Genomic DNA, 18,686 nt, shown 5'->3' on the forward strand with positions numbered 1-18,686 from the left:
GTACCACCTTAGAGAAAGGAATTTCACTATGCAACAACAGTGCTTAACACCAGTTAAAGCACAGAATAGAAAAAAATGTCATAAAAACTTTCTCACAAACGTTAAAAGAAATCCCATTTTAAACAATAGCACTGGGTGAAATTTAAATAAAGACACCAAGCAAGATATCAAGTCTCAAATGAACAGCAGAAATATTAACAATTGATGCTTTTTAGGTGATAAATAAAGAATGAAATTAATAGAAAACCAGTATTTCATAGTTATAGGTTTTATTTTGAAAAATGTAAACCTCACTAACAATGCATGCAAGTTAAGACAATATTTTACAGCTCTTAATTTTCTTCCTTTTTTCATTTTTTCCTTTTATAGTTGCATAGGACATTATCACAATATATAATCTATGCAATACAAAATACATAAAAAGTTACAGCAGAGCAAGAATAGATGAACATATAACTGTACAACTGTAATACTTCAATGTAGTGATTTAAAGAGTTGAAAAGTGAGCCATGGAAGCTTTCATGTGCTGTTGATAGACCTGTACAAGTGAGGATGACACTGGCAGCTTTACAGTTCACCACAGCTGGAAGTTTAGCTGTGAACATGTGCACCCTCCCTGGCACACGCGTCCCCTGTCCCCCACTCAGGCATGTGCTGCTGGAAAAGCACATGTGCACACACACACACGTGTCCTCCAAATGTACAATACACAAGTAAATGCACCTGGAACCAGAGATGAAACTCAACCACAAATCTCCAACAGGTTCAAAAATTCCAAATGCAATGGCATTTGGATCTAGGAATTTGGTTCAGGCCCATCACTAGTTAAAATGAAATGGATACCTATTTTTGCTCTGTAGACATCCCTTCATTAGTCAGTGTGTAGTATAGACACACTGCTGTGTATTTATGTGTACACACATACACTATACAATATACACATATATATCTATTTATATATATATGTGTGCATATGCTTATATAAATCCATATATATAAATATATATATTTATAAAAACCTATACCAGTGGATGGGCTTTTGCATTCTATATTTTGGCTTATGGGATAAACAAGTATAATTTGGATATCTTCTTCTGCCTAAGGCTATAGCTCTTATCCCCGAGAGTTACAAATACAGATGTTCATCATACCATTCACTGACATAGACTAGATGTTAGCACCCAATGCACAAACAGATGGTGTAATGGAGTAAAAGAGCACCTGAAAGTTAGTTTGTAGGCATGACCTGATGAAATTAGTAAATCTAACAGCATTGAAAAGGCAAAAACAACACTGCACTTCACAAAGCACAAATTCTGTAACTCGTGACAAAGCACTGGAGGCGAGCAGTTGTGAACAGGTACGCTCCTCACACAGCCTGTAATGCCTGGCTGTGTGAGACAAAGAGAGTGCTGAACGTCTGGGTAGAGGGTAATGGGGGTTAAAGTGTACAGAGGCTCTCAGAGCTACAATTTCTTGCAAGGGTTAATGCAGTAGAGAGGGTGGCATACAGACAGGAATTAGGCGTTACCATCGAACAGAGGCTTCTGATGACTTGCCATAAATATATACCTTTGCAGTTATGTAAACAGATACTAGGCATGTATATAAAAGCAAGGAACAATTAATTTGCAGATACAAAAAAATTCTCATATAATCTAGCTGCCAGGAATTTACCAGGACTGCTTTCTAAGAAGCAGGATGAAAAGTGAGTTCATGTTGCCATTAGGCCTTTGCACAGGGAGAGGTTAATGGAAGGGGTGAATGAGTTTCTAAGAGCATCTTTAGTTTCACCTGGTAGCAAGGAGATGATTTTCACTTGCACCTATTTCCTATAGCAAGGCAGTTCAGCTCAACACTTAGAGAACAAGTTAGAATCATGGCTGGAGAAAAACAAACTTTCAGGGCCTTCTTAATAATAACAAAGCTGTTGCTATCGTCTGAAATTAAAAAAAAAAAATCATGGCAATGTTGTATTTTGTGAGAACACCTCAAAAGATTGCATGCGGAAAGGAGGAGGCAGGAGAGATGCATACTCCTCCAGATGGAGAAACCTGCACCTTGCCCGAGCAGTATTTCCTGAGTGTGACATGTTTGTTGCTGTGCCAGGAGACTGTTTTAGATTACACTGCTGGGTGAAACAACAGAAGGGTAAAAATCTGAGGTTAGTTTGGATATGCACACAGATTTCAAAACATAATTTGAGCTGTTCTGACTTCTCATCTCTGCAAAACTCAGGAGGAACCATCATAAAAACGAGTCTAATGACCTCGCTGATCATCAGACGTTTCCAGCAGATGCTAGAAAACCCCAAGCACTCTTTTTTCATATGAAAATATGACGAGAAGTTTTTGTTCACATTCAATTTTGGAAAATACTAGTGGTTTGGAATTTATAATTTTATCCTAAAACTATAATGTATTAAACTTTTAATGGAGATATTTGAAACTCTGTCTGGGATTTTAAAACACAGTATCTTGACTGTCAGCCTGATACATGCTGAGGTATTTACAGCTAAGATGTAAAAACAAAAAAAGTTTTAACGACCAATTTCAGAGTATTTCCTGAAAGTGTCGTTATGTTGGCTATATACAGTCCCATGGTGTTCTCATTAAATGAACTGACTGAACTGGAAATTTGACTTTGAACCAGTCTATTTTTTCCTGCTTAAACTTGAAGAATTATTACTAATATCTATGAAGAATACAAGTAAAATGTTAGTTCTGTTTAAGATTACATAGTTCTGTGTCCCTCAGAATAGGTTGTCCCATAACCTTTATATCCTACAATCTCAGTACTAATAAAACCTGGTGCAAATATTCCTTCTCCAGGCTAGTAAAACAACTTGTTTATAATGCATAAACCAATTCATGCTGAATTATTAAATCCTAAACAAATGAACTGGAGTGGTTTCTCCTTTCCTGAAAATTAAATTATGCTCTTGTTGGAAAAGGTGATTTTACAACAAAATGAATTTGGAACATGAAGCCTATAATGTTTGCCAATACTTAGTGTTCCTTTTGATTTTGGTTGTTACCCCCGTCCTCCATATACCTCTCTCAAGGTATAATGTTAGTGAGAAATGTGTTTGACTTGTTTTGAAGTGTGTGCACAAGACACAGCTGACCTGTAGAATTCCTTGAGCTAGATATCTGAAATGCCTCTCAACTAACTACAGCACAAGAGCACTTCTAGGAGTCACAGAAATTATTGGAATGTGAATTCCTGTTACCTGAATTCTATCAAGTTGTTAAAATTGTGCATCTCAGTACATGAGATTAAAAAAAAAAATAGAAAAGAGGAAATCTGTTGAGGCCAACAGATCTGGTTTTCCCCTAACTCCAGAGGTTGGGCAACTCATCACATTTACTCTATTTGTCATCTTGCAAAAACCCCTTACTATGTTCTTTCATCTTCTGTGAAATGAAACAGTAGAATTGTGCCTCTCACAACTTCCAATTCAAAGAGGGAAATTAACAGAGGTGAAATCTCAAGCAAATGAACATAAAAAAAAATACTGAAACATCTGCACTTGTTTAGATTTATAGTTGTATTGATAAATAATACTAAAGAGTATTTATCTATACAACTAACAGAACATGTAGTATTAGGAATAATGTATATTATGGAAGTACCTATGAAACTACTTGGAAATCTCTATTAGCTTCTCACAGTTAACATACAGTACAATAAAACCTTGCAAAACTGGATCAATGCAAAGCAGCAAGTAAGATACAGGTTCATGGGGAATCTGGAGGCATTCACTTAATATCAAATGACAGGTTTGGTGCAGAGAGTTTCTTTTCACTGTGCTACACTTAACTGCATTTATACCCTACAGTAAAAACAGCAAACATCCCAAAATTCCAGAATCAAAAGGACCTGAATTGATAATATGCACCATCAGACCCAGACAAAGGAAAATGTATTTGCTGCCAGTGAGGTTTTCAGTACATCACTATGCTCCTGGTCTTTTACTATATTTTCTACCATATAAAACATAAAAATCTACCTCCTTGTGCTCTGTCTAGTGTTAAATATTTGAAAGTTATTGAAAACTAGCCAATATTCCCTTTCTGTTGTTAAGCAGTTATTCAGAAATAAGAGCACCTTGCTTTTTGCCGGTATGTGTATTTTTGAGAAACTTGAAGTAGTGCTGAGCTATAATGTCGTCTTATTTTAAACTTAAAAATGCACATTTTATTATTCCAGTCAGAAGATACCATATGATTTTCATTTCCTCTTATCAACGACCACGATTTTGATGCAACAGAATACAGAAACTGTCTTAGCCAATTTTTCTTACTAAGATATAGCTGTACAGTAGGTAAGTACCTTGACAACAGTTTTGGTGGGCATTGGTTCAGTAATGCTATTTCTGTAGTTCATAAAAAAAAAACCAACAAAAACAAACACAAAACAAAGGAAGAAGAAATAAAGGAAATTGTTCAAGTCAATGTGGTTTGATTTGAATTTTCTATTGGTCCCATACTGAACAAGCAGTGCAGACAGCTTAACAGCTTGGAAAGAGTGACAAGAGAATGCCTCCGAGATTCCAGGCCACCTTGCCATAAAATGTTACCCAGTGTAAATTTGTTTCTTTGTGATTTAGGTGACTCATTTAAGGCATCTTGTTGAAAAATTTTTTTCTCAGAATTTTGTCTAGCATGGAACAAACCAACAAACCAGTTTGTCAACCTCACAGAGATTTTTGCAATTGGAAGTTGGTTTTGGAGCATCTTCAGCATGAGGTGAGAAGACAGCTTGCTACGGTAAGCAGAGGGCAGCTTGAAGAAAGACAAGACTCCTGTTTGGACACTCCCAACACAGGTGTATAATGAGGAAAGTGAGCAGTGGAAGAGTCCAGTACTACATTCCAGTATTGGGTTGGTTTCTGTATTGTTTGCTTGATTTTTATTTTTTCCCCAGTGTGTGAAAGAACCTAACAAAAGCTTCTGAGTGCAATTGTATTTACAGAGTAAGGCCGTGTTTAGGGTGTGTCTTCATTGTAATTATTGTGTAACATAAATATCCATCCCTGAGAAAGGAGAAGGGGGACACGAATCCAACACAGTTGATTTTTAAGTGTATGTATGCTTATATTGTGCAATCCGGTTTTACAAACTACTTCGACACCTGAGGTGAATTAAGCGGATTTTTTTCCTTTTCTTTTTTAGATTTTTTTCGTTTTCTTATAAAGAATAATGAAGAGGATCCATAAATGGTTGCAAAATATATGAAATATTGAGACAGCAGGAGTCACTAAGTGTAACATGTAAGTTTGTCTGTCCATGAGGTTAGAATAGCCACTTGTGTGGTTGGGTAAAGAAAATCTGACTAAAAATTGCAGTGGGAGGCAGCTATTTACTGATTTTTAAAAAAGAGAGGGTGGGAACTGAGGGAGGGGAAGCAACAGAGTTTTTTAAATGTGTGCAACACAAACAAAACTCCACGTTAGGCATTTTAGGCAAAGTGCTGACGTCCAGTGCAGGTAGTCTACGGGGAGCTGGCGGGGCTGATGGTGGGGCTGGAGGCGTCCGAGCGGCTGTAGTCACTGACAGAGCCTGTCCTGGAGCCGCTGCCGCTCCTCCGCTTCAGCATGCTGGGGTGGAAGTTGGCGTGGCGCCGGGCGTGCTTGGTCAGGTGGTCGCTGCGCATGAAGCGTTTCTCACACAGCGGGCAGCTGAACTTCTTCTCTCCGGTGTGAGTGCGGTAGTGCCGGGCCAGCTCATCCGAGCGAGCGAACTTCTTGTTACAGCCCTGCCAGCTGCATTCAAACGGCCGCTCACCTGCAGGGAGCAAACACGGCACGGTTAGAAGGGACAGCAGTGTCTCCCGTGGGCTATTTTTTTGTATGCAGAATATAGAATAAATAGGTTGGAAGCAGGGTGGATGCCACTTGGCACTAAGTGGATGGAGGTGTTACCCTGTGCCACAGGAGGCTGCTGTGGTATCCCAACCCTTTAAAAAATGCTGTCAATCAAACTAGTCATATACCTTATTTGATGGCTGGGTCTTCAGGGATGCTGGGCTCCTGATCCTTTAATGAATAGCTCATATCTCTTGCGGTCTGTTGAACGTAATAATATCTGTACTGAGCTTTACAGTATGTTCAGTTATTCCTCCAAGCTGTCCCTATATGTCTGACTAAGTGCTGAAGTTCAGAAGCCATGATGAGGTCTTCTTCATCAGGTATTAAAAAAGTTCTGGTAAAAATGCCAAATGGCAGCTTTGAGGCACTGGATGTGAGGCTCTCACCCTGTATTCTCCACAGCTGTGCCCGCGTTTTCTGCCTTTGCTACAAAGCACCACAGTTTCCCTTGTTCACTGCCTTCGGTCTCACTCAGAAGTGAGGCAGGGAGCGCTGTATTCCAGCGGGGGACTGGTGTCACCTTGAAGGTACCAGCCTATTTTGAACAGCTAACATAAACCCCACTGAGCTGTGGCACTTGAGCTTGGAGCAATGAGCAATGAGCTCACAGAAAAGAGTGATCTGGTGAGCTGGTGCAGTTCTGAACAGATCTCAGATGTGGGATGGACCCCTGCTGCTGTTACAGGGCTGTGCACTGTCGTAGCTGTGCAGCCTAGGAGCTCTGCACAGGCTGCAGAGAGAAGTAGCATTGTTGATGGGTATCTGGAATCTGTTCCCATCTTTGTCACTGATGTGCTGCATAGTTTGGGCACCTCATTTTATCTGCTTCCATCCTTAGTGTCTCCATTTCATAAAAATGAAAACTTTAAATCATGGAATTTGCTGTCTGCTACTTCTGCTTATTGGTTTGATTCTCACTGTCACTGAGTCCGAACATCACACATTCTTTAATTGTTGTTAATTGAGAACATCTTATTCTTTTGTGAATACATAAATACATAGACTTTGCATTTTTGGTACTTGTAATTTTAATAACTTCCTACTTGCACTAATCCTAATGTTTCTAATTCTGAATGGCCCGTTCAAGAGGCCCAGAGAGCTATAAAAACTCTGGGCCAAAATAAGAAATAAAAGTTCTCTCCATAGTACACTAAATAGGAAATGAAGAAAGAAATTAGCCTCCTGGAGAAATTTGATACACCTTAATTAAAACTGAGATAAAAATTGACCCCAGCAAACCTTCAATCAAAGCAGCCAATAACCTGTTTTAAATTCACAGATTTGGCAACAACATTTATCTCCAGAATCTGCTTAGGAGGCTCCTGCTCAGAAAAATCATTTTATATATTCCTTTTCTCTCTGTTCATGAGGCTTCCAAGATCCTTCAGCCAAATCTCAAACAGCTCAATGAACAAACAAGTCTTTTTTAAATAGGATTTTGTTCAAGAGTCTGGAGAAAGCAAGCGTCCCTGATGTTTCCTTGATTATTTAGGAGAAAGACCAAGGCTTGTTAAAACCAATTGTTCTTAAGCACATTTGCTGGATTTCATTACACCTACAACCACAATGCATAATGCAGTGGTTGCATCTGTGCAGTACAGACAGATATTGTCATATGGAGAACCATGACCACCTCGCCCAGGGACTGGCAGAAGGCAGCAAAGATGAACAGAACTGTGGCTTCCCCTGACATAAAGCCTAAAAAACTCAGGGTTCCACAAATGAATTTCAGAATAAAACCACAACCAAATGGATTTAAAGGATATAGTCTTGTTGCTTAAAATAACCCATGCAAATCCATTCAATGTCCTCCTTAGCCTTATCCTGCCTGCAAACTGTCAGGGACTGAACTCTCCATCTGCTGCTAGAAACAGGAAACAAACGTATTTTGGCTGTTTGTTATATATCCAGTCGTGTTCTTAGATGTGTTCCTGCATGTGGTGGGACATGCGTGTGGTGTGACAGCCCTGATGTGTGACCACATTCACTGGTCTTGGTCTATGTTTTGGTCATACTACAGATATACATCTAAGGGGACTTTGGAACCCCTGGGGAAAATGGCAGTGAGGCATGGTCTGAGGGGTAGATCTGGCCTGCAGAATCAGAACTCCTCATCCCTGAGCTATGACATCAGTTTTTGCTAAGACAATGGCCTTTGGAGGTTTCTACTGCCTGAGTTAACGTCTCTGTTTATTTCCATTACAAATGGTATCAGCAGATGTTCTCCACTTGAAGAACCGTCCCATGAAATGAGTGCTTTCAGACAAGGAAGGTAAAAGTTTTCATGCAATGTTTTGCATCTGCTGTTGACACCCCCATGAAGCACAGGCAAAATGGTACCTTCTGTTCTGATCAGTTTAAAGGCACCGGCTGCTCCTGTCCATGAATCTAGCATTTGGGAGCCAGCAGTAGGCACAACATTCCAGTGCCTAAAGAGAGAGGTGAGTATGGAGCAGGATTGTGTAAGCTCAGTGTTACCCAGCACTAGCAGGTGATGAAGGTATTGCACAGCTTAGCTCCCCTTCTTCTCACTGCACATCAGGTCTGGATGGGAACATTCAGGTTCCCGCTCATCTGTCTGATTTGATGTTAGTGGTGGTGAGGATTTGGGTGCTGAGCCAAAATATGTGGCACTTCTTCCACTATATTTCTATCATCCCTGTCCTTCTCCTTCCTAGGGACTATTTTCAATCTCAGTGCTCTCTAGTCTGGATTTTATATCTTCTTGGTACTTGTCTTTAAGTTTCTTGGCCAAGTGATTTTCCACTGGCAGCTGGCATCACTCTAGTAGTGGTTAAGTTCTCTAGAGTACTTCCCAGCTTTGTTGAGGTTTAGCAATTCCTCTTCAAAGAAAAACTGTATTGTGAGGAAATGCTGGATGCCTTGTGTGGAGATACAAGAGTCATTATTGTTCATAAAAAATTAGTACACAGTCTGGAACAAAGTTGCTGGGGGGTATTAATTAAGGCAGGACCCAGCTGCTGCTCCAAAACCACACATGGAAATTCAGTCTGTCATCATTCTCATCTCTCAAACAGAAGAGATGTGGTTTTCTGTGCAGGTAAGTTATATAAATGTCCTTTTACCAGCAGTAAAGCAATCAACAAAATGAGAGATTATATGAATTGATTGCCTAATCTCATTAGGGAACATGCAGCCACAGAACAAAGTTCCTGCATAAGCAGTAACCCACGGACATGTTGTACTCAACAGAGTGTTTTCACCATTGAAATGGCTGTAACACGACACAATAAGGATACTTTCAGCTCCATTTCAGGCAATGTTGAAGTCAGAATTTTACCTTTATACACTGAGAGAAGAATTGGATCTTATAGGTAATTGTAGAAGTGTTTTCAAGTATATTGAATATGGCAGGAAACATATCAAGCACGTGAATATGTATACTGAGAATCTTAATGCTGTGCCTTGGCAGCAGCAGTATCTTTGTGCATTATGGGCCTTACTAGCAGGTCTCCAAGAGTCCTAAGTTTCCAAAAAGTCAAGATGCTTGAAAATAATTTAATCAAAATGCAACTCTGTCTTCTTTATCTTTGGAGATGCAGGCAAGAGATGCCTTTAAAAGATAAGGAATACTGTAAATTATTTTTTCACAATTTTAAATAGGTTTGGCTATTCATGTTCCAAATCCTACTAATGGTAACATTTCTAGCTCCTTTACCAGGGCATGTGACATATAATGTGTGTTTAAGTTACACAAACTGAAGCAAAAACATCACATTTGAGAATTAGATTCAGCTGATCTCAACTGAAAATTACACAAGCAAGAACATTTTTGGCTTTTTCCTGGACTCCATCCAGTCCATAAAAAAAAGCAGGTAGTGTAAGGCTGCATTAAGAAACTTGCAGCACTCACCAAGTGAAAGTACGTGAGCTCTGCAGGTGCACCGAGTTCTGAATTCCTTTCAGGGGCACAGGCCTTGCTGCTCATATTGTCTGGCAGAGCAGCCTGCCAAAGGAAACCCAGAGTTGCCTGGGCTATAAAAACAGCATTAAAAAAATGCACCTCTATCCTCTCTTGCTGGAAAGGATTCAGAGGCAACTAGAGCCAGCCTGTTCTTATGATATTACATAAAGGTCCTTTGTATTATTCTGTATTTTTCAATCATTATATAGTGAGGCAACTGTATGTAGTTATGGGAAACAAAATCTACAGAGATGGTGGCACCAGATCTGATGAATACTGAGCTTGATTTGTACAATCCTTTTAGTGCACAGTTTTAAGGATTCTTTCCATATATGGTGAGCCTCCTGTACAGACCCTGGAGTAATCTGCTTTCTGCTTCACCAATTCATCTGTCTGATATCCAGCATCTGAACAGCAGTTTAAAAAAAAGATAGCAAGTATAGGCTATATAGGCTGCATAGGCATAAGCATACTATAAAAATAACCTACTCATGACTGAAATGTCCAAACAGTTTGAGACAATTTGAACCTAACCGTTTTCCAAATTAAAATGCAAAGATTAGACAATTTTATGTGAAGAATTTGAAGTGTCATATCCACTGCCTTACAGACTAGAGTATTATCAAGTCAAACCACATACTGGGGGCTACTTTTTTCAATTTAACTCATGTAATAGCTCTGCACATTACATTAGCATCTTCAAGCACATGTCAAGGCCATGCAGCAACAAAGAAATTTGTATCCTGGGAATTCCATGAGTGTCTGCAAAACCAGAAACAGTAAACCAGAAACAATTTTCTGTGATCTTTAATCTGTTCTGCTGCTTCCCAGAACAGGGTTGAATGTTGTTGCAAAAACAGACGAGAAGCCTGAACATGCTGCTGTGCGCTATTCTTATATTACTACATTTTCATATACATAATTAAGAGTATATTTGGAAACACAGATCAGCAGGCTGGGTGGGGAGGATGAGGGGCAGACAGTTAAATAGAGATGTGACTGAAGAGGCCTTCCTCCAGGAGAGGAAATGCTATCCTGGGAAAAACATTCAGCCAAGCAGACTGTGTTCCTTGAGACTGGGCTGTTAAAAAAAAAAAAAAAAAAAAAGGTCATGCTTCAATAGTACTGATATCTATCTATGTTAGGCAAATGGTGGTTTCTTTATTGAGTATTTAAAGAGAGATCAAAAATTTCCAAAGCCTCACAATTTCAAATTCCTATAAAAGGAAACCACTCAATTTTAAAATAATGACTTTGGGGGTGATATTTCATAACCAAGTAAGCCAAATGCAATTGGGTTTTTTGCATCTGTGTCTGTCCAACAGCTTTAGAGTATCTCGACCACCTCCACACACATCTAACAGAGGTAGCAAATTCAGCAATATTAAGCTTCACTAGTTCCAGGGAAATGAGGATGTTTTAGTAATGTTCTCAGTGAAAAGAAAAGTTGTAGGATGAATTAGACTGTCACTAGATACCGGAGACCCAGTGTGGGAGTGTGATAGGAATGTCCAAATCCAAGAAAAGCTCTGGTTAGAGTTCCCATGTTACTGGACGCTGGCACTAGCAGTCCCCATGCCCCTAGGACATAGAGGAACAGCAGCTAGGTTGCATTAGGAGCTGCAGCCTGAAGCCTGCAAAGTCCTGCTAATTCCATTATCTGTCATGTGACCTTTTTTTAGGAACTGGAGTTCTCAGAATTCCAGCAGGCACAAACCCAGGCATCTACAAAGTTCATTCACTTTAAAGTGTGCACGTCTTTATTCTGACCTTAACAAATCCACTCACTACATTTATAAATTACTGGATTTTATGTTTCCTGTGTGCATAGGAAACTTCTACTGAGCAGGAGTGCAACAGCTACCATAACATCCATGATTGAAATCCTCGGTTTATTTTCTGTACCTTAACATTTTCATTGAGTTATTTAGATATGTATGAATGTTTCTCGAAAGGGGAATTTCCAAGTGGCAAGTTTATATTTGAAGTCAATGTGTGTTACTGTTTGCTGTGGAAGTGTTTGTATTACTCCATCTGGGAGCACAGATTACACCCTGTGATTTATCTGTTACAACCACAGTAACTAGAACAACTCAAGTAGCAAATGACCAGCACACACAGTCAGATACTATAATGACAACAGCTACAATGCCAGAGAAATATAAGTAGTGAAAAAATCCTACCCTGGCCTTAACGACAGACAGGTCTGTCTGAGAACCAAAATAGCTTATTTGGTATTTTCCATGCAGATATCTGGTCCTCTCAAAAAAATTAACGCCCACTTTCACCGAAATGGAAACCATTTTTTTTAAAGCCGATTGCATTCCATCAGTTATATTCTCGGCTTTTATTTCAAACTTGTTCAATAATGTCTTAAAATCACCATTTATAATAATTTTAACTAAACTGTATTCTTACCAGCCATATTTGCTTCTCTTTTGTCAAAGCAGAATAATTCAAGCCTATTGCATCTTTTTTTCCCCCAGGATCCTCCATCACATAATCTTTCCATTGTCTAAAATATGTATTCCATGGCTTTACCAAGCTCTTTTCAAACAGGGGTGCTCAAGCTGAACTGCTCCAACTATCTGTAGCTTAGCATTTTTAAACTATCCATGTTTTTTATCCTGCATTTTTGCACAGTGAATTAAGAATCTGAAATTTGAAACTCTTAGCTTTACCAAGTCATTTTCTGCCTGCCATTTTAACTCCTGCTTGACTCCTGTTTAGTTCTTGCTTCATCTCTGCTGCACACCACTGTATGTACAGTAAATTAGGCTCTGTGTTCCACTTCCAGATGAAACCTAGTTCCAGACCATTTCACACAAACAACCAGCAAGTAGCTAGAAGTTATGTTTCAGGATCTGGAAAATAAATCTTACAGCAAATTGGCTTTAAAATGAAATGGCCACAAGTCTAATAAAAAGAAATATTGCTATATCCTTTGCTAAGGTTTTGAATGGAAAAGGGAAATAAAACGTAGAACTATGTGGATAACTTTTTCCTCCTCCTTTGAAAAATTAAAAAAACCTATTGAATTGCAGAAGAATTTTGCAAACAAAGAAACCCATGGTAATTTCATTTTTAGTTGACCTAAACGTTTTACTTCTTTTGGTACTGATTTTGTAACACTTCTTAAGTTCCTTTAGCTTTGGTGACACTTTTCAAGACAATGACAATGCTAATCTGAAATGAATTAATGAAACACACCAACATTTTTTTTCTGAAATAAAAAAGTAAGTCTAAACAATTTGCTGACTACTTGTCAGTGAAAAACTGTTCACCAAAAACATAGTTCCTGTAGTTCTTGCTAGCAAAGAAATACAAAGTTTTTCATATTGTTCATTAACATTTCTTGGCAGCTTTCTATCCATGAAGGCTAAATGCTTGACATTTTTATTAAGTGACTAACTGGAGATCTGATCTTCGAAGGGAACAATTTCATTTCTGCTTTCAACTTCCACTAAACTCCCTGTGTTTATAAGCACAAGGGAATTCTAAAGACAGCCAAGGGTAAGGACTATGAAAGTCTATCCTCCACAGTGAAATCTTGGAATAGATTGTAGATCTATGCTGAAAATGTGACTGAGGATATGCCCTGTGACATTGTACTATGACCCAAAAAGTCTTGGGTGATTCCCTACAGCACGTTCAGTACAAGAAATGTTTTCCAGAGTAATGCTGAGCTGCTTTCACTCCCCTGTACTTTTGTACTCTGGAGTAATTTTGCAAACTGGTGGTAAAGTGATGGAGCCTTCAAAACCCTGTGTCTGTTTTGAGTTCTCCCTTCAAAGAGCACAACGATGCACTAACGTGCCACGCACTGCCATGGCAAAGAAACAACCAACCCAAAGTTCATGCTAGGAAGACCAAGCATATTTTCCAAGCACGTATTTTTATGATCTTCTCTGCACTGATATAGAAAAATTCCATAGATACATAGTGAATTTTGTTTGGTTTTCTTCTCTCTAGCTATGTTCACACTGTTGTTCCTCTCTGCTAGTCAGTACTCCAAAACACAGGTAATCTTGCTGGGCAATTGAAAATTAAGTTATTTCCCATCAACTGAAGATCATAAAGCCATTAAAATCCCTTTAGGATTTCCAGTTTGAAATTCACATCTGTAGACCTCAGCACTGAGGTGCTACTTGTTTTACTGCACCCTCGTATTAAGATACATAATGCTTCTCAAAGCCAGTAATCAGCTTTCTCCTGTGCAGTTTGTCACTTCCTGGTTTCAGAAGAAACCCCTCCCTGTCTTGTGTGTTCCTTTCTCTTTTGAAACTACAAAAAATCAGCTGCACTAGGCCAGGGCTTTGTGAAGCTCTGAAGTCAGTTATACAGACTACATCAAAACACAGCTGGGGTGGGTGGGGGTGTGGGTGTGTTAAATATGTTAAAGAGTTTTTCTCTTGAAACACAACCAGAGACAAACTCACTAAGGGGAGTTTAGCATTCCAGATTCCTTCCTTTTATTATGGGGCCTAGATACGTGGACACAAATCTTTGAAATCATCCTCTCTAGAAGTAACTGGAGTATTTAAAGCTACTTCAGCAAAGAAGCTGAATTAGCTGAATAACACATTGAATCAACAGCACTTCCATAACTTTCTGAATAATAAATTAACCATCCACTCATCACTTAGGTATGAATGTGTGCATCTGAGGACTTGATTTGATGCATCAGAAGAATCCAGTGGAATAGAAAAGCCAGCAAAAAGGCAACTCTGAAAGTGAAGGCAGAGAAAGAGGGGATGGAGGGAACAGAGACATGTAATGTCTAAGCCACTCTATGGCTTAGGGATTCCTCATCACTCTTTTAAAGCAGGGGTCACAAATCATCTACAGTTACTAGCAAAATGATGGGAGTTCATTTAATAAAAGGTGATGTGGGCATCTTTGGTTTTACTCCCCTCCCCACCTTCCTGTCACAAAGCTAGGAGCCACAGCAAAGAAAGGAAGAATCAGTGTTCTTGTTGGTATCTAAAGCACTGAAATTTAGCAAAACAGCTCCAAATCCTTAGCAGGGTGTTTCTGGAGAACTTAGGGTTGATCATATACAAAAGCGGTAAGAGCAGGTCCTCTTGGATGTAAACTTGCTCATTGATACTCTGGATGCTCAGCTTAGACATGTTAGGTAAGGAGGAGATACACATATGTGTTTTCTCCTCACAGAAGTATAATGAGTATGAAGGAAGTTCCCCACATCCCACAGGGAAGCTCGTTTTCTTTTCATGGCTAGAAAAAGCTTTGTGGCAGCAACTGCATTACTGCTGTATCTTCCCAGAGGCCTTGTCAAAGTCTACATACAGAGTCATTCTCTTGACCCTCTTCTGTCATATTTGCTGTAGTTTTGCTGTGTGACTGTACTGGTAGCATGGGCACTTTACATTCACTACCAGTAGAGGAATACCTGTTAGTCTGTAAAGCTGACAGCAATCAAAACTGTAGCCATCTCCTACAAAGGTAGGAATCCATCATCCAGAAAAATGGAAATTTACACAATTGTATGAGATGGGGTTTACAACATATACAATTTCACAAATAAGGTATTTATATCCTTATAGTCCTATATGGATTTATCATTGTTACCTAATGCTCTTGGTGGATTCTGTTTTAACTCTGAAGCCTAAAGTTCACTGTTTCACTCTTTCTCAAAAGTTTTGACACATGACCAAAATGGAGACCTCTCATCTAAGAAAAGGGAGACATCTGAGCCATGAGGATACCCATGAGGCTGGAAATGCACCCAACTAGCAGGGAAAACTTCCATATCTAGGTGAGTGCAGACTGGGATGAACACTGTCTGCCCCACAGGAATAACTCCTTTTGATTGTGCTTCCATTAAGTGCAATGCCTTTGTTTACATGGACTTTGGCCACATTTGACTATAAAAGGAGCATTTTTTTACCTTCTTGCTGGAATATATGGGTAAATAAAGCTCTTATACTGAACATCAATGACAAGCCTAACTTAAAAAATGAAAGGCAACAACCTCGGTGACATTGAGTTTATGTTCTAAAATAATGCAAACTAAATGTTGGGCCTTTTGTCAAAGTGAAGTACCAGCAATCACTGCAGATAATTTCTGTTCACTAAGCCTAAAACTCTTACTGGGTCTCCTTATCACTGAGGCATTAAATCCTAGACCAGTGCTCAGTAAAACAGCTGAAATCCACTAATTTAAAAGAGCAGAAACTTCCACTTGATTTTTTCTCTCCTGTCCCTTGTTCCAAGAATGGAGATCAATAGCTGATCCTTTGACTTTGCACTTAAATGCCAGATAATGAAATTGTGTTATGCTGAAATGATGAAGTGATGAATTCTGGGGAGAGGAAGAAGTATCTTAGCTATATGTCATTTGCAAACCACACTGAAGTTTGACACTCAGCAAAGAAGGGAACTCTGAAGTTTAGTATAGTAGCCCTTTAATTACTGTATTTCTCTAATTTTTTCTACTCAACTCTATGAATGTAATAAAGAAGGATGATTATTTAAACATCTGTTGTGATTAAAAAGTAAAAAGCCACTGTAAATGAGCCTCTGAACACATCTAGCTATTACTGAATAACAAAACTAAATGATGGTGAACTTTTTTCCTTTTCCATTGGTCAATTACACTTTAAAATAAATATACTTGAAAAGAATACTGGGGTTGAAAATCCAAAAAATCTATGTCTTAATCAGCAAATCTGACCTATTGCATCATCCCAGCGAAGGAATTTCAGCCTAGTATTCTTGCCTTGAGCCAAAAATTTGTTGTTTAAGGGACTTTCTTCATTCCTTTCATACAAAGATTGTGGCTTCAGGTCAGAAAAGTCTGGTCTCTTAAAACAGACTAACACTGATGAAGGTATGTCGGGTTTAGTTCTTTTTTCTTGTATTTTTAGTTCTTTTTCTGTCTTGTTGATCAGCCAATTCCAACCTTTTAAAGTGACAAGGGACTAGAGGGCTCTCCAAATGCACGTAATAATAAGCAGTTTTTATTGAACGAGTCCAGTAAAAAGTTGAAAGTAATAATGTGGCCCTTGATGAATCCACATACTGGACTGAGGCCTTGTTCAGTCACCTGAGGTCTCGTGTTACTCCTGTTGCAGCACGCTAGCAGTGCTGATTTGTTGTCTGCTACAAGCTGATTTCAGCTGCACCACTCACCCTCTGTTAGAGCAAACAAGGTGATTAATGACAGCGTTATGCAGACAGCAACTGAAGCCAAGAAAACAAACTCCCCAGACTCGTTCTTTCACCTCCAGGAGGGAAAAAATGTCCTTCTGATAGCAGAAACAACAGATGCAAATGTATCTACAGGGAAGGGTGAAGTAAAGGTACCAAGAGAAGCACAAGGTTTCCATTACAGACTCCTGCCTGGATCCTTTCTGTGCTACCTCAGAATTGCTCAGTCTGTTACCCAGCCCACTCTGCAAACCCAGAACAGCTCCAGATCAGACACCTGACTGTTGGCAGCTCTGTGGATACTCCTCTGCATCCCATTCTTCTTCAGCCCAGCCGTTACAGTGGACAAAAATATTACATTCTCACTATAGGACACTTGTGCCTCTCCTTCCAACCTGGGAATTCCTCTTTGTGAAGCCCAGGATCATGTGCCAATAGAGCTCACAGGCTTTCAAGCCATTCATTCTCAGTGGTGTGGTCACTGCATAGAGATATTATATGTAGCAGAATTAACCAATAAGTACTCATAGGTCAAATGGCAGGAACCAAAAATGGCACACAGTGACTTCTTAATGTCATAACTTTTCTCACAAGATTCTTTTGCATGCATATCTCCAGGGATAAAAACTTGAACCTGAAGATGCTCATATTGCAAGAACGCTTGAAATCAAACTGAAACTTCATAAACTATTCCTGTCTGTACAAAGACCACAGGAAAGACCTCTGCAGTGGTTTAGACTGCTTTCAATGAAAGTCTACCTCACAAATTTTTGGTTGTGGTGGCTTTCAAAACAATTGCATGGTAACGTTCATGATCTCTGGTTAGACAATGGAAATGTTTTGAGTGGGAGAGCAATTAAATAGGTAATGACCAATTATATTAATCTGCTGTGAACTGTGGGTGAATTCATGCTGAAATTGGGAAACTCTGGCTGCATGAGCTCTGCCCAGCAGTTGCATGAATAGCAAAGAAGGAATCACATGACCTCATGAATCAGTCTTTTCTCTGTTGACATATCAATGATTTTTTTTTTTATTATTCTGTTCTACTAAAAACAGGATAATTCTTGTAAAAGCAAAGCTTATCCAATTAACGAAAAGTTGTCCTGCTATGCAAAATAACAGACTAAAGGATTATTCATCTAATCTGAAACCTGCACTTTATTTATCTGAGTTCTGGAAGACGTTGAATGTCATTTGTCTCCAACTGAAGTGCACATACTTTGGCATGAATAGACCTTGCGGGTAAGTTCTGACATTTTGTGTGCACAGCAGCTCCCAGGATTTGGGGACAGGATGAGATTTCATTTTGCTAGAAGCCAAGCAAACAGAAGTTAGTGAAGTTGTCTTTGGCTTTAATTGTGAAATGTCTCCTTGTGAACTTTTGAACTGTTCAATCAACAACATCAGAGTAACACAGCATGCCTGGAACATGGGGCTTCAGCACTTATAAGCACAGCTAAAGCTGTAAAGCTAAGTGAAAAATCTGATACTGAGAGTTTATTGCAACTGTATGGAAGAGAGAGGGAGTGGGATTTCCTGTTATTTTATTCTCATTCTGGGTAGATTGTTTGCCAGAGAGAAAGGTGGTGTTGAAGTAGTTTATGAGCAGCATCTGCCAATGGCCATATTGAGCATCCAGCTTCAGGGAACAGGCAGCTCTGGAAAGTAGTTTTATGGGCTGATAATCAAACACTAAATCTGTTGCTTGACACA

The 18,686-nt window shown here is 39.1% G+C and overlaps 1 protein-coding gene across 1 annotated transcript in view; it reads right to left on the reverse strand.

Moving 5' to 3' along the window:
* Positions 1–276: 276 nt before the first annotated feature.
* The window catches only part of KLF13 (KLF transcription factor 13), a 33,161-nt gene continuing 14,751 nt past the window's right edge, over positions 277–18,686 (reverse strand). Inside the window, exon 2 of the mRNA XM_066195899.1 lies at positions 277–5,789. Within this exon, the coding sequence (XP_066051996.1) occupies positions 5,497–5,789 (293 nt within the window). The 3' untranslated portion in view covers positions 277–5,496. The remainder of the gene's footprint in view (positions 5,790–18,686) is intronic.

The sequence above is a fragment of the Chamaea fasciata genome, unplaced genomic scaffold, assembly GCF_029207755.1.
Source record: "Chamaea fasciata isolate MVZ Bird 193981 ecotype frontalis unplaced genomic scaffold, bChaFas1.0.hap1 SCAF_14, whole genome shotgun sequence".
In the NCBI taxonomy this organism is placed as follows: domain Eukaryota; kingdom Metazoa; phylum Chordata; class Aves; order Passeriformes; family Sylviidae; genus Chamaea; species Chamaea fasciata.